At 38.4% G+C, this 16,661-nt stretch overlaps 1 protein-coding gene across 1 annotated transcript in view; it reads right to left on the reverse strand.

Moving 5' to 3' along the window:
* Nucleotides 1-16,661, reverse strand: part of LEKR1 (leucine, glutamate and lysine rich 1) — a 199,498-nt gene that overhangs the window by 136,981 nt on the left and 45,856 nt on the right. Inside the window, exon 3 of the mRNA XM_018050376.1 lies at nt 5,561-5,736. Coding sequence (XP_017905865.1) covers nt 5,561-5,736 — 176 coding nt within the window. The remainder of the gene's footprint in view (nt 1-5,560; nt 5,737-16,661) is intronic.

Below are 16,661 nucleotides of genomic sequence, written 5' to 3' on the forward strand. Positions count from 1 at the left end.
AGCTTATTTTCCTCTATGTCACTGAACATAGTTAATGGCTGATTTGAAATCCTAGTCAGTTAATTGCATCATCTAGTCCAGTTCAAGGCTGGTCTGTATTGACTGTCTACTCTTGAGTATTAGCCATCTTTCCATTTCTTCCCAGAACAAGTGGTCTGGGATCATATCCTAAATGCTGTGGATGTTATGTTATGGAGATGCTGGATTCTATTACGTTCCTCTAGAGTATTGATTTTCTTTTTTTTTTTTGGTAATGCTTTGTTTTAGTGGGCTTCCCCAATGGCTCAGTAGGTAAAGAATCTTCCTGCAATGTAGGAGACGTGTGTTCGATCCCTGGGTCAGGAAGATCCCCTGGAGGAAAGCATGACAACCCACTCTAGTAGTCTTGCCTTAACAAGTAGTTAACTTGGCTGACTCAAATATTTAAGACTGTTTCCCCTTAGGGTAAGTAGCAGTAACGTCAGTTTAACCTTAGATGAGCTGTTTAAAGTCTTTCTTGTGCACATGTATTTCAGGGATAAGCCAAAGATCTGGAAGAATTTATAAGCGAAAGTTGAGCTCTCTCGTTCTATCTCTTTTTGAGGGTATTCTCTCACTTCTCAAAGCTAGGCCTGCCTTGATAGCTGTCCACAAGTTTTCAAACCAAAAAGACACAGATTTTGTCAAAGTTTTACCATCCTAGCATGGATTAGATTGTACACTGCCCTCAATCTAACAGTCATTTAATAAACACCAAAACAAACAACAACAAAAAACAAGGAATTCAACCAGTGCTATTCCCTTCTTTTAATTAAAAAAATAATATATTTTTTTAGATCAGTTTTAAGTTCATAGCAAAATTAAGCAGAAAGTACAGAGAATTCCCATATACTCTCTGCCCCCGACATATGCATGGCTTCTCCACCATCAACATTCTGCTCCAGAGTGGTAAATTTATTACAATTAATGAACCTGCACTGGCACATCATTATCATAAATCTATATTTACATTAAGGGTACACTCTCAGTGATCTAGTTCTATGGGTTTTGACAAAATGTATAAAGACACATATTCATCATTATCAGTTCAGTTCACTGGCTGAGTCGTGTCCCATTCTTTGCGACTTCATGAATCACACAACGCCAGGCCTCCCTGTCCATCACATCCCTCAGGAGTTCACTCAAATTCTTGTCCATTGAGTCGGTGATACCATCCAGCCATCTCATCCTCTGTCATCCCCTTTTCCTCCTGCCCCCAATCCCTCCCAGCATCAGGGTCTTTTCCAATGAGTCAACCCTTCGCATGAGGTAGCCAAAGTATTGGACTTTCAGCTTCAGCATCAGTCCTTCTAATGAACACCCAGGACTGATCTCCTTCAGGATGGACTGGTTGGATCTCCTTGCAGTCCAAGGGACTCTCAAGAGTCTTCTCCAACACCACAGTTCAAAAGCATCAATTCTTCAGTGCTCAGCTTTCTTCATAGTCCAACTCTCACATCCATACATGACTACTGGAAAAACCATAGCCTTGACTAGATGGACCTTTGTTGGCAGAGTAATATCTCTGCTTTGCAATATGCTATCTAGGTTGTTCATAACTTTCCTTCCAAGGAGTGGGCATCTTTTAATTTCATGGCTGCAATCACCATCTACGGTGATTTTGGCACCCAAAAAATTAAAGTCTGACACTGTTTCCACTGTTTCCACAACTATTTCCCATGAAGTGATGGGACCAGATGCCATGATCTTCGTTTTCTGAATGTTGAGCTTTAAGCCAACTTTTTCATTCTCCTCTTTCACTTTCATCAAGAGGTTTTTTAGTTCCTCTTTACTTTCTACCATAAGGGTGGTGTCATCTGCATATCTGAGATTATTGATATTTCTCCCAGAAATCTTGATTCCAGTTTGTGCTTCTTCCAGTCCAGCGTTTCTCATGATGTACTCTGCATAGAAGTTAAATAAGCAGGGTGACAATATACAGCCTTGATGTACTCCTTTTCCTATTTGGAACCAGTCTGTTGTTCCATGTTCAGTTCTAGCTGTTGCTTCCTGACCTGCATACAGATTTCTCAAGAGGCAGGTCAGGTGGTCTGGTATTCCCATCTCTTTAAGAATTTTCCACAGTTTATTGTGATCCACACAGTCAAAGGCTTTGGCATAGTCAATTAAGCAGAAATAGATGTTTTTCTGGAACTCTCTTGCTTTTTCCATGATCCAGAGGATGTTGGCAATTTGATCTCTGGTTCCTCTGCTTTTTCTAAAACCAGCTTGAACATCAGGAAGTTCACAGTTCACGTACTGCTGAAGCCTGGCTTGCAGAATTTTGAGCATTACTTTACTAGCGTGTGAGATGAGTGAAATTGTGCAGTAGTTTGAGCATTCTTTGGCATTGCCTTTCTTTGGGATTGGAATGAAAATTGACCTTTTCCAGTCCTGTGGCCACTGCTGAGTTTTTCAAATTTGCTGGCATATTGAGTGCAGCACTTTCACAGCATCATCTTTCAGGATTTGAAATAGCTCAACTGGAATTCCATCACCTCCATTAGCTTTGTTCATAGTGATGCTTTCTAAGCCCCACTTGACTTCACATTCCAGGATGTCTGGCTCTAGGTGAGTGATCACACTATCATGATTATCTGGGTCATGAAGATCTTTTTTGTACAGTTCTTCTGTGTATTCTTGCCACCTCGTCTTTTTTTTTTTTTTTTTAATTTTACTTTACAATACTGTATTGGTTTTGCCATACATTGACATGAATCCACCACGGGTGTACATGCGATCCCAAACATGAACCCCCCTCCCACCTCCCTTCCCAGAACATCTCTCTGGGTCATCCCCGTGCACCAGCCCCAAGCATGCTGTATCCTGCATCGGACATAGACTGGTGATTCGATTCTTACATGATAGTATACATGTTTCAATGCCATTCTCCCAAATCATCCCACCCTCTCCCTCTCCCTCTGAGTCCAAAAGTCCGCTATACACATCTGTGTCTTTTTTTGCTTCTCCTGCTTCTGTTAGGTCCATACCATTTCTGTCCTTTATTGAGCCCATATTTGCATGAAATGTTCCCTTGATAGCTCTAATTTTCTTGGAGAGATCTCTAGTCTTTCCCATTCTGTTGTTTTCCTCTATTTCTTTGCATTGATGCTGAGGAAAGCTTTCTTATCTCTCCTTGCTATTCTTTGGAACACTGTATTCAGATGCATATATCTTTCCTTTTCTCCTTTGCTTTTCACTTCTCTTCTTTTCACAGCTATTTGTCAGGTCTCCTCAGACAGCTATTTTGCTGTTTTGCATTTCTTTTTCTTGGGGATGGTCTTGATCCCTGTCTCCTGTACAGTGTCACAAACCTCAGTCCATAGTTCATCAAGCATTCTGTCTATCAGATCTAGTCCCTTAAATCTATTTCTCATTCCACTGTATAATCATAAGGGATTTGATTTAGGTTATACCTGAATGGTCTAGTGGTTTTCCCACTTTCTTCAATTTAAGTCTGAATTTGGCATTAAGGAGTGCATGATCTGAGCTACAGTCAGCTCCCAGTCTTGTTTTTGCTGACTGTATAGAGTTTCTCCATCTTTGGCTGCAAAGAATATAACCAATCTGATTTCGGTGTTGACCATCTGGTGATGTCCATGTGTAGAGTCTTCTCTTGTGTTGTTGGAAGAGGGTATCTGCTATGACCAGTGCGTTGTCTTGGCAAAACTCTGTTAGCCTTTGCCCTGCTTCATTCTGTACTCCAAGGCCAAATTTGCCTGTTACTCCAGGTGTTTCTTGACTTCCTACTTTTGCATTCCAGTCCCCTATAATAAAAAGGACATCTTTTTTGGGTGTTAGTTCTAAAAGGTCTTGTAGGTCTTCATAGAACCATTCAACTTCAGCTTCTTCAGCATTACTGGTTGGGGGATAGACTTGGATTACTGTGATATTAAATGGTTTGCCTTGGAAACGAACAAGATCATTCTGTCGTTTTTGAGACTGCATCCAAGAACTGCATTCAGACTCTTTTGCTGACCATGATGGCTACTCCATTTCTTCTAAGGGATTCCTGCCCACAGTAGTACATATAACAGTCATCTGAGTTAAATTCACCCATTCCAGTCTATTTTAGTTCACTGATTCCTAGAATGTTGACGTTCACTCTTGCCATCTCCTGTTTGACCACTTCCAATTTGCCTTGATTCATGGACCTGACATTCCAGGTTCCTCTGCAGTATTGCTCTTTACAGCATCAGACCTTGTTTCTATCACCAGTAACATCTACAACTGGGTATTGTTTTTGCTTTGGCTCCATCCCTTCATTCTTTCTGGAGTTATTTCTCCACTAATCTCCTGTAGCATATTGGGCACCTAATGACCCGGGGAGTTCCCCTTTAAGTATCCTATCATTTTGCCTTTTCAAACTGTTCATTGGGTTCTCAAGGAAAGAAAACTAAAGTGGTTTGCCATTCCCTTCTCCAGTGGACCACATTCTGTCAGACCTTTCCACCATGACCCCCCGGTCTTGGGTGGCCCCACAAGGCACGGCCTAGTTTCATTGAGTTAGACAAGGCTGTGGTCCTAATGTGATTAGATTGACTAGTTTTCTGTGAGTATGGTTTCAGTGTGTCTGCCCTCTGATGCCTCTCACAACACCTACTGTCTTACTTGGATTTCTCTTACTTTGGACATGGGGTATCTCTTCACGGCTGCTCCAGCAAAGCACAGCCACTGCTCCTTACCTTGGACGAGGGGTATCTCAAGGCCACCCTTCCTGACCTTGAATGTGGAGTAGCTCCTCTTGTCCCTCCTTCGCCCACACAGCCACCGCTCCTTGGAAGTGGGGTTGCTCCTCTCAGCTGCCGCCCCAACCTTGGACATGGGGTAGCTCCTCTCGGCCGCTTCTGTACCGATGCAACTTAGCACTCTCGGTCGCCACCCCTGACCTTGGGCGAGGGGTAGCTCCTCTTGGCCACGCTTCTGCGTGGTCCATAGCATACAAAATAGTTTCACTGTCCTCAAACCCTCCATGCTCTACCTATTATCCTTCCCTCTTATCCTGGCAACCACTGATTTCTTTTCTATCTCCACAGTCTTGCCTTTTCCAGAACATCATATAGCTGGAATCATCCAGTGTATGGCCTTTTTAGATTGGCTTTTTTCAAACAGTTATAGACCTTCTTTCAATTTTTTAAAATGTTCCTTCCATGTGTTTAGACTTGGTCACTCTCCAGTGTTCTCAAGTAGCTATTTTGTCCAGAATATATAATTGTTATCTGCGGGAAATCTGATCTAATTAGATCTAATCTGATCAGTCATTAACAGAAGATAAAGTTTTAAAATACAAATTTGTACATTTAACAGGAATAACCAGACTTCCGGCCACTGTTCAAGACTGACATATCAGAGCTTATCTTAGATCAGGCTTATAATTATTGAATTTTGGGGTTGGAATAGATTTTAATGGTCATCTAAAGAAATAATAGGTTTAAAATTAATCATAATTCCCATCACATACAGTGAAATATCATTATTCTATTACTTATGATGTACAATTTACAGAAAAAGGATGGTTATATTTTAAATATATTTAACAAACCTGTCAAAGCTGTTTCACTTATTGATTTAATTTGTAGAAAAACTTCTCTCTTCAGTGAAGTCCAGTTTTTAAAATGATCATATACTTCATTTTTAATACTGTTCAGCTCGCTTTTAGTAAAAGTAAGCAATGCAAGAGTCTTAGTCCAGAAATATTTGTATTCCATCAATCTCTGACTGTAAAGTAGTAAAGAAAAATTAGGATTTAAAAAAATTGCAGGCATAATAACAATTATTTTTAAAAAATTTCTTTGAAAAATGGTTTTACAGTAACCATATAATCTACCACTCAAATGGAGACAATTTTGAAAGTGAAAGGAGGTGCTCTCTACATTATGCCAAGACAACATATAAACAGGATATTCCAGAAAGACTGAGGTAATATGATCACCCCAATTCATTTCCATTGTGTTGTTATTTTTAACTATAAATAAAGATGGCTAACTATCCTCTTATACATTTTTTTCTATTATTCTTTAAAAATTAACAGCAAACATTTGAAGAAAATTAAGTCAAAAGTGACTCAGTGTCTGAGCCTAAAAGAGAGTCTCAAATTTGTAGACAGCATTCTTCCTGTGCTATGGCCCTATAGGCAGTATAAAACATGGGGTAATAATAAGTGTAACTTTTTAAGTGACTGATCCAGTGCTTCTGCTTCATCAAATGCCACAACTCAAAGTAACCACATGTGTTTTGTCATCCCAATGATTTTCATTACTTCAGATGTCCTGGCTAACATTTACCTAACAGATCAAGCAAGATGCAAACAGATCTGAGTGTTATCAGAAAAAGAAGAGGACTGAAACCATGGCAGTTAATTATTTTGTTAATATTTATCTCCCTAAGTAGACTAAGACCTATTATGCAGAGAGTGTATCTGTCTTGTTCATCACAGTCTCCCTAGCACTTAGCACAGTACCTACCACATAGTATATACTCAATACATACTGATGAATGAATGAATGATTGAAAAAAAATCACTCAGCTGAGGGATAAAGAAGTAAGAAGTACTGAGGATAAAATACTGGGCAACACCAATATTTATGGGAATAAAACAGAAAAGAATCTCTCAAAGGAGACGAGGTAGGAGCAATCAGTGTGTCAGGAAAAACAGACAAACAAACAAAAGGATAATGTCTGAAAGGCCAGGGGTAAGAGAATTTAAAGAAAGAGTAGTGGTCAGTATTTTAGTCCTCAGATAAAGGCTAAACAGTCCATTATGCCTGGTATTGAGGAGGCCTTTGGCAATTTCAGAGATGTCAGGTAGGAAAAGACTGAGCAGTAAAGCAGAAAAGAGGAAATAGTTATGTGCAATCAAGAACCTTGACTGAGGCAACAAGGAGAGAAAGAAGATCCACAGTAGAATAGTTTATTAGGATGGGAGACACCTGAGTGTGTACATAGCTGAGTAGGAGTGCAGTCACAGAGACTAAAACACATGCAAGAGATGTGATCATCTCTTGTGCAAAGAGGTAGAAAGGACAGATGTAAAACAAAGGCTGAAAGATTAGACTTTGTTAGGAAGAAGGGTGGTGTCATTTTGTGTGGTCAACTAAGGTCCATGTGAGTGATCAAAAGCCACAGGGGTTCCTCAATCAAAGAAAGGGTGGGGTGAGGGAGGAATGGATTGGGAGGTTGGGTTAGCAGATGCAAGCTATTACGTATAGAACAGATAAACAATAAGGTCCTACTATATAGCACAGGCAAAGAAGGCAATGGCACCCCACTCCAGTACTCTTGCCTGGAAAATCCTATGGACGGAGGAGCCTGGTAGGCTGCAGTCCATGGGGTTGCTAAGAGTCAGACACAACTGAGCAACTTCACTTTCACTTTTCACTTTCATGCATTGGAGAAGGAAATGGCAACCCACTCCAGTGTTCTTGCCAGGAGAATCCCAGGGACGGGGGAGCCTGGTGGGCTGCCATCTATGGGATCGCACAGAGTCGGACATGACTTAAGTGACTTAGCAGCAGCAGCATATAGCACAGGGAACTATATTCAATATCCTGAGATAAATCATAATGGAAAAGAATACAAAAAAAGAATGTATATATACATATATAATTGAATCACTTTCCTTTATAGCAGAAATTAGCACAACACTGTAAATCACTCGAACCTCAGTTTAAAAAAAAAAAAAAATGAAAGAGAGAGTCCATATAGATCACTAAATCAAGGGGCCCAGTAGTGAGAATAGGGTTTTAAACATAAAGCCAGTAAATGGTAAGAAAAAGAGATAAGAACTATGAACTAAGTAAAGATTAAGCGGCTAATGGGCCCAATGTAAGGTGCTGAGAGCAAGCAATGTACCTGGGGGTCAAGGCCCAAAGAGATATTTAATAGAAGAATGTTGTGGATGCATGTGCTTCTGCAGGGAAAAGGGCAGGAAACAGAAAATTCAAGCTTCTTAAATAAGAGCATTTCCATCACATTTTGTAGAGCCTAGATCTTACATGATCGGTGTGGATAGAAGGATGGCTTTGTTCTAAAAGATGACTACAAAAAGGTTTAAAAGTGTGTACTTATTTGTAGATTGAGAAAAATCATTACAAAAACAACTGTAAATGTTAATAAATCCCATCAATATCACAAAATACTGAAACACAATATAACTTTTAAGTAAGTAACAGCTCTACAATACTTTTTGCCTACAATTTTTGGCTACATGCTTCACAAGCACCTTTTCATATGAGAACCACTGTATAATAATACTTTATGCGAAGAGAATATAAAAATTATACAGCTTTTCATCTAGCACGGCCATTAGTTTTATTATCAGTGGTAATTTAGAAAGATTCTTTAAGCTTTAGAGTCCATTATTGGTAATATCATTTAAATATTAAGCATTGTCAAATTTGGAAAAATCCTTATGAAAATCTTTCATATATGATAAATTTTTGGAATTTCAAGTTTTATCAGAAAATGACACCTTAAATTATCTTTGAAATGATGAAACTAATGTACCAGTTTATCTCAGACGTCCTGAAATAGTATACCATCATTCTATGCTATATTCAGTAATGTCAAATTCAGCTTTTATCAAATCAGCAAGAAACTTAAATCTTTCTCCTCAATGTATTCAAATTTTGAACTCCTCTTCATTGAATGGATTACAAAATAATCCAAGAAATTTTACTGAAAATGTATCTCTTATGATTTAATCTAAAAAGAAGTTAAAATTTGTTTCTTCATGACAGAATAATTTCTATTGTTTAAATTGTTCATCTTCATTGCTTTTATTTCATTAATTTAAAAAATCCATATACACCCTGATTTTTAATCTTCAATGTCTTGCTTGTGTAATTAATGCAGTCTAAAATGTCCAGCCAGTCCATTCTAAAGGAGATCAACCCTGGGATTTCTTTGGAAGGAATGATGCTAAAGCTGAAGCTCCAGTACTTTGGACACCTCATGCGAAGAGTTGACTCATTGGAAAAGACTCTGATGCTGGGAGAGATTGGGGGCAGGAGGAGAAGGGGACGACCCAGGATGAGATGGCTGGATGGCGTCACGAACTCGATGGACGTGAGTCTGAGTGAACTCTGGGAGATGGTGATGGACAGGGAGGCCTGGCGTGCTGCGATTCATGGGGTCACAAAGAGTCGGACATGACTGAGCAACTGAACTGAACTGAACTGAAAATGTCTTTCTAAATGGCAGTTACAAGGTATACTGTATACAATGTACAACTTGACTTTCCCTTTCAGATCCCCCAAATGCCAGTGACTATCCCAAAGTAAGATAAGGGAAATTATAACACAGAGACAGAGTTTTTACAATTTAAATTTATCCTACAAATTAAAACCAACCTACTTTTGCCAGGGGCACTACCAGAAGCTTGGGGGGGTGGGGGGGGCTCTGAAACTTAAGTATCATTTGAGTCACAGGAAATATGCCTGTATTGATAACTTTTAATTCTCTTCCTGAAATATATAAGGCAAGACACATAGCTGCTGAGAGATAAGTAGCACAAAGAATTTTAAGCAGAATATTGAGGAATTAGAATAGTATTGGGGAAATTGAGGACCTGGTGTATAACACTCTATATGTAGATATAAAGATTAGGATTTTAAGGGTAAATAAGCAGCGGTAAAAGTAGTAGAGTATTGGTAAAGTCCTTTACAGAGAACAATCGAACATGAAAACAAGATGAATTTAGATCCTTCCTTTACATCATTCACAAAAGTTAAAATGGATCACTGACTTAAATTTAAGACCTAAAACTCTAAAACCTTTAGAACAAACTACTGGAAAAAATCTTGTGACCTTTGGTTAAGCAGAATTCTTCGATACATTACCAAAAGCACAATCCATAAAAGAGAACATTGATTAAATTGTATTCCACTGAAAATAACAACTTTTGTTCTTCAAAAAGACACAATTATGAAAATGAAAAGATATGCCACAGCCTGGGAGAAAAATTTGCAAATCATATTTCAAATAACAGACTTGTAACCAGAACATACAAAGAACTCTTACAATCTGATAACAAGAAAACAAACCAGTGAAAAAATGGACAAAATAGTTTAATATATTTCAGCAAATAACCATGCAAATGGTTAATAAACATATGAAAAAATGCCCAACACCATTAGTCATTTTGGAAACACATATCAAAGCACAGTGAAGTACAATTTCACAGCTTCTAGAATGGCTATTATAAAAAAAAGACAATAAAAAAAGTTGGCAAGAACAAAGAAAAAGTAGAATCTTCATTCCTGGTAGGAATATAGGTACAGCCACTTTGCAAAATAATTTGGTAGTTTCTTAAGAGTTAAATATCAATTTACCATCAGTTGTTTAGGTCAGTTCAGTCACTCAGTTCAGTTCAGTCACGCAGTTTGGGTTCAGTTTACCCAAACTCATGTCCATTGAGTCGGTGATGCCATCTAACGATCTCATCCTCTGTCCTCCCCTTCTCCTCCTGCCTTCAATCCTTCCCAACATCAAGGTCTTTTCAAATGGGTCAGCTCTTCGCATCAGGTGGCCAAAATATCAGTTTCAGTTTCAACATCAGTCCTTCAAATGAACACCCAGGACTGGTCTCCTTTAGGATGGACTGGTTGGATCTTCTTGCAGTCCAAGGGACTCTCAAGAGTCTTTTCCAACAACACAGTTCAAAAGCATCAATTCTGTGCTCGCTTCGGCAGCACATATACTAAAATTGGAACGATACAGAGAAGATTAGCATGGCCCCTGCGCAAGGCCAGAAAAATAAACGACCCAATCAAAAAATGGGCCAAAGAACTAAATAGACATTTCTCCAAAGAAGACATACGGATGGCTAACAAACACATGAAAAGATGCTCAACATCACTCATTATTAGAGAAATGCAAATCAAAACCACAATGAGGTACCACTTCACACCAGTCAGAATGGCTGCGATCCAAAAATCTGCAAGCAATAAATGCTGGAGAGGGTGTGGAGAAAAGGGAACCCTCCTACACTGTTGGTGGGAATGCAAACTAGTACAGCCACTATGGAGAACAGTGTGGAGATTCCTTAAAAAATTGCAAATAGAACTACCGTATGACCCAGCAATCCCACTGCTGGGCATACACACGGAGGAAACCAGAATTGAAAGAGACACATGTACCCCAATGTTCATCGCAGCACTGTTTATAATAGCCAGGACATGGAAACAACCTAGATGTCCATCAGCAGATGAATGGATAAGAAAGCTGTGGTACATATACACAATGGAGTATTACTCAGCCGTTAAAAAGAATTCATTTGAATCAGTTCTGATGAGATGGATGAAAATGGAGCCAATTATACAGAGTGAAGTAAGCCAGAAAGAAAAACATCAATACAGTATACTAACACATATATATGGAATTTAGGAAGATGGCAATGACGACCCTGTATGCAAGACAGGAAAAAAGACACAGATGTGTATAACGGACTTTTGGACTCAGAAGGAGAGGGAGAGGGTGGGATGATTTGGGAGAATGGGAATTCTAACATGTATACTATCATGTAAGAATTGAATCGCCAGTCCATGTCTGACGTAGGGTGCAGTATGCTTGGGGCTGGTGCATGGGGATGACCCAGAGAGATGTTGTGGGGAGGGAGGTGGGAGGGGGGTTCATGTTTGGGAACGCATGTAAGAATTAAAGATTTTAAAATCTAAAAAATAAAAAAAATAAAATAAAAAATAAAATAAATAAATAAATAAATAAAGTAGGGAAAAAAAAAAAAGCATCAATTCTTTGGCGCTCAGCTTTCTTTATACTCCAACTCTCACATCCATACATGACCACTGGAGAAACCATAGCCTTGACTAGACGGACCTTTGTTGGCAAAACAATGTCTCTGCTTTTTAATATGCTGTCTAGGTTAGTCATAACTTTCCTTCCAAGGAGTAAGCGTCTCTTAATTTCATGGCTGCAGTCACCATCTGCAGTGATTTTGGAGCCCAAGAAAATAAAGTCAGCCACTGTTTCCCCATCTATTGGCTGTGAAGTGATGGGACCAGATGCCATGATCTTCATTTTCTGAATGTTGAGCTTCAAGCTAACTTTTTCATTCTCTTCTTTCACTTTCATCAAGAGGCTCTTTAGTTCCTCTTCACTTTCTGCCATAAGGGTGGTGTCATCTGCATATCTGAGGTTATTGATATTTCTCATGGCAATCTTGATTCCAGCTTGTGCTTCTGCCAGCCCAGCATTTCTCATGATGTACTCTGCATATATGTTAAACAAGCAGGGTGACAATATACAGCCTTGACATACTGCTTTTCTTATTTGAAACCAGTCTGTTGTTCCATGTCCAGGTCTAACCATTGCTTCCTGACCTGCATACAGGTTTCTCAAGAGGCAGGTCAGGTGGTCTGGTATCCCCATTTCTTTCAGAATTTTCCACAGTTTATTGTGAGCCACACAGTCAAAGGCTTTGGCATGGTCAATAAAACAGAAATAGATGTTTTTCTGGAACTTTCTTGCTTTTTCGAAGATCCAGCAGATGTTGGCAATTTGATCTCAGGTTCCTCTGCCTTTTCTAAAACCAGCTTGAATATCTGGAAGTTCATGGTTCATGTATTGCTGAAGCGTGGCCTTGAGAATTTTGAGCATTACTTTACTAGTGTGTGAAATGGTGCAATTGTGTGGTAGTTTGAGCATTCTTTGGCACTGCCTTTCTTTGGAATTGGAATGAAAATTGACCTTTTCCAGTCCTGTGGCCACTGCTGTTTTCCAAATTTGCTGACACATTGAGTGCAGCACTTTCACAGCTTCATCTTTTAGGATTTTAAATAACTCAACTGGAATTCATCACCTCCACTAGCTTTGTTCGTAGTGATGCTTTCTAAGGCCCACTTGACTTCACATTCCAGGATGTCTGGCTCTAGGTGAGTGATCACACCATCATGATTATCTGGGTCATAAAACTGTTTTTTGTACAGTTCTTCTGTGTATTCTTGCCACCTCTTCTTAATATCTTCTGCTTCTGTTAGGTCCATACCATTTCTGTCCTTTATTGAGCCCACATGTGCATGAAATGTTCCCTTGATGGCTCTAACTTTCTTGAAGAGATCTCTAGTCTTTCCCATTCTGTTGTTTTCCTCTATTTCTTTGCATTGATCACTGAGGAAGGCTTTCTTATCTCTTTCTTGATATTCTTTGGAACTCTGCATTCAGATGCGTATATCTTTCCTTTTCACCTTTGCTTTTCACTTCTCTTCTTTTCACAGGTACTTGTCAGGTCTCCTCAGACAGCCATTTTGCTTTTTTGCATTTTTTTTTCTTGGGGATGGTCTTGACCCCTGTCTCCTATACGATGTCACGAACATCTGTCCATAGTTCATCAGAGAATCTGTCTATCAGATCTAGGCCCCTAAATCTATTTCTCACTTCCACTGTATAATGATTAGGGATTTGATTCAGGTCATACCTGAATGGTCTAGTGGTTTTCCATACTTTCTTCAATTTAAGTTTGAATTTGGCTTTTTTTTTTAAGTTTTTTTTTCTTTTTTTTTTAAAATAAATTTATTTATTTTAATTGGGGCTAATTACTTTACAATATTGTATTGGTTTTGCCATACATCAACATGAATCTACCATGGGTGTACACATGTTCCCCATCTTGAACCCCCCTCCCACCTCCCTCCCCATACCTAAGGAGTTCATGATCTGAGCCATAGTCAGCATCCGGTCATGTTTTTGCTGATTGTATATAGTTTCTTCATCTTTGGTTGCAAAGAATATAATCAATCTGATTTCAGTGTTGACTATCTGGTGTTGTCTATGTTTAGAGTCTTCTCGTGTTGTTGGAAGAGGGTGTTTGCTATGACCAGTACGTTCTGTACAACTCAGTAGTTCTGAATTATTGATACTTAGGTATTTACTCAAAAGAAATGAAACATACATCCACATAAAGTATGTGAATGTTTACAGTAGCAGTATTCTACCAACAAGCAGAAAAAACCCAAATGTCTCTCAACTAATAAATGCTAACAAATGTCTTTCAACTAATAAAAATAACATGGAGTAAATTCATACAATGGAATACCATTTAGCAATGAAAAGGAAAAAATACAGCATAGATGAACGTCAAAAATATCAGTGAAAGATATCAGATATAAAAGAACACATTGTAGGAGTCCATGTAACTGAATTGTTCAGAAAAATACAAATCTATAAAAACAGGAAGAAGATAAGTAATTGCCTAGGATTGGCAGTAAAGATAGAGATTAACAGCAAATGGCATGAGGGTCTCCTCAGGATTATCCAAATATTCTAATATTGGAAGTGGTAATGGTTGCACAACTCAGTAGGTTTACTAAAAATCAGTACATTATCCACTTAAAAGGTTGTGGATTTTGTAGTTTGTAATTTATATGTCAAAAAGCTATTTAAATATATAAGGTTATTAACTGCAGTATCAAGGGTAGAAAACAAAGAGAAGTCCGAAATGGTTGGGAGAATCAGAAAAAAAAGTAAATACTAGAAGTCTTAATGTGGCCGAAGAGTTGTTGTGAAAGTGAGAGATTTGGGGAGTTGGCTTTAAAGTTTCAGAAATGACAGACTCTGGATTTATTTACAAATAAGAAAAATTAAAGGATAAGTGTATTTCAAACAATTTACAGAAGATTCACAATAGGAATCCTTTAAAAGTAAGCATTAGTCTAAAATATTTCAAATATAGATTGATTTGGAATATTGGAGTTATACACATGCATGCATGCTGAGTTGCTTCAGTCATGTCCAGCTCTTTGCAACCTTATGGACCGCAGCCTGCTAGGCTCCTCTATCCATGGGGTTCTCCAAGCAAGAACAGTGGAGTGGGTTGCCATTCCCTCTTTACATAAAGTGAAGTACACCTATATTTCACACTGTTTTTTAATATCTATTTTACAGGTTTTCAAAAGTTAATTTCCATTCTCAAAAGACACTTTAGTCTAAATAGCAGATGTGCTGAGCTAACTGAGGCAAACCACAGATACTCCTCCTCCTCATCCCTTTGCAAGAGACAGGTTGGAAATGATGTCAGGGAAAATACAAAGCATGAAGAACACTTTGTTGCAGGCTAGGTGATTGAACCGGATCGCAATTAAACAAATGAGAGGATAATTTAAAAAGAGCAAAGTGAATCAAAGACATAGTTCATTAATCTCTTGAAAGTTCCTTTTGGGCTCCACAGGTTAAGACGATTACATCTGAGTAGCTAAAGCTCAAGCTTCTTTTTCTTACCACCTTAAGAGAGAATACTATAAGCTCCTTGTCTTTATCCACAGCAAACTCAAAGTTTTATGTTCTAGTAGATACTTTTTAAATAATCAGTAAACTAGTTTAAAACGAGCCTTTAGTAAGGCAACAAAATCATTGAACTCTACAACTTTGGGTTTGATTTTATTTCCACCTGATTGCTCTTTGCCATGCAATGCACCTACTACTGAGAGCATTAATAAAACAAGTAATTACCTTTATTCATCAGTGACAAACTTTATTTACATTGTGTCTAGTTATATGGTTACTTTCAAAATTTTTAGTATGCTACTTTTAAAAATAAATCAGATCCCATACTCCCAATTAAGAGAAGGCAATAGCACCCCACTCCAATAGTCTTGCCTGGAAAAATCCCATGGATGGAAGAGCCTGGTAGGCTGCAGTCCATGCTAAGGGTTGGACACGACTGAGCGACTTCCCTTTCACTTTTCACTTTCATGCATTAGGAGAAGGAAATGGCAACCCACTCCAGTGTTCTTGCCTGGAGAATCCCAGGAACGGGGGAGCCTGGTGGGCTGCCATCTATGGGGTCGCACAGAGTCGGACACGACTGAAGCGACTTAGCAGCAGCAGCATACTCCCAATTTGTGATCTTTTAGCTAGGAATACAAGGAAATGGCCACCCACTCCAGTATTCTTGCCTGGAGAATTCCATGGACAAGCCTGGAGGGCTGCAGTCCATGGGGTCACAAAAAATCGGACATGACTAAGTGACTAACTTTCACTTTCATATAAAAATCATAGATCTTTAGAAAGCATTTGAAAAAATAACCAGTAAAATGATGACAAAATTAGAACACAGAATAAAAATAGCATTTAAAGATGTATACGTTTCTTCAAGAATTTAAAATACTACAAATTACATGTAAAATGTAAATAATAAAGACTAGCTATATCAGTCCATAATGGCCATAATATTCTGAAGCAGCATTAATTATCTAATTTAGTCCTAGTCTAACCTTTGAAATGTAGTCAATCCTGCCATCCATAATGGCATTTATGGATAAAAAAATGGGTTTCCCTAGCAGTCTTGGGCGAAAGCTATTGTTGGAGCCAAGATTGAATACTGATGGTCCTGACTAAAATGGAGAGTTGAGGTCACCTGGGTGGTATCCTGCTGATTCAATATAGATTTCTAGGAAAAGGCAGAGATTTCTGATGACAAAAGTTACCATCTGTTTTGTGAGTAGACTCATTCATTCATTCAAACATCAGTTTTGTGTAAGGTATTAATGAAACATAGATGGTTAACAGGTTTTCACCAGACACTCCATATAAATTATTAGTCAGATCATTTTTTTAACAGAAAAATATTTTTAAGAATAACTAGTAGTTTGGAAAAAATAAGAACATTAAAAATATTCCCCTGGCATATT

This window comes from Capra hircus, chromosome 1 (assembly GCF_001704415.2).
Source record: "Capra hircus breed San Clemente chromosome 1, ASM170441v1, whole genome shotgun sequence".
In the NCBI taxonomy this organism is placed as follows: Eukaryota; Metazoa; Chordata; class Mammalia; order Artiodactyla; family Bovidae; genus Capra; species Capra hircus.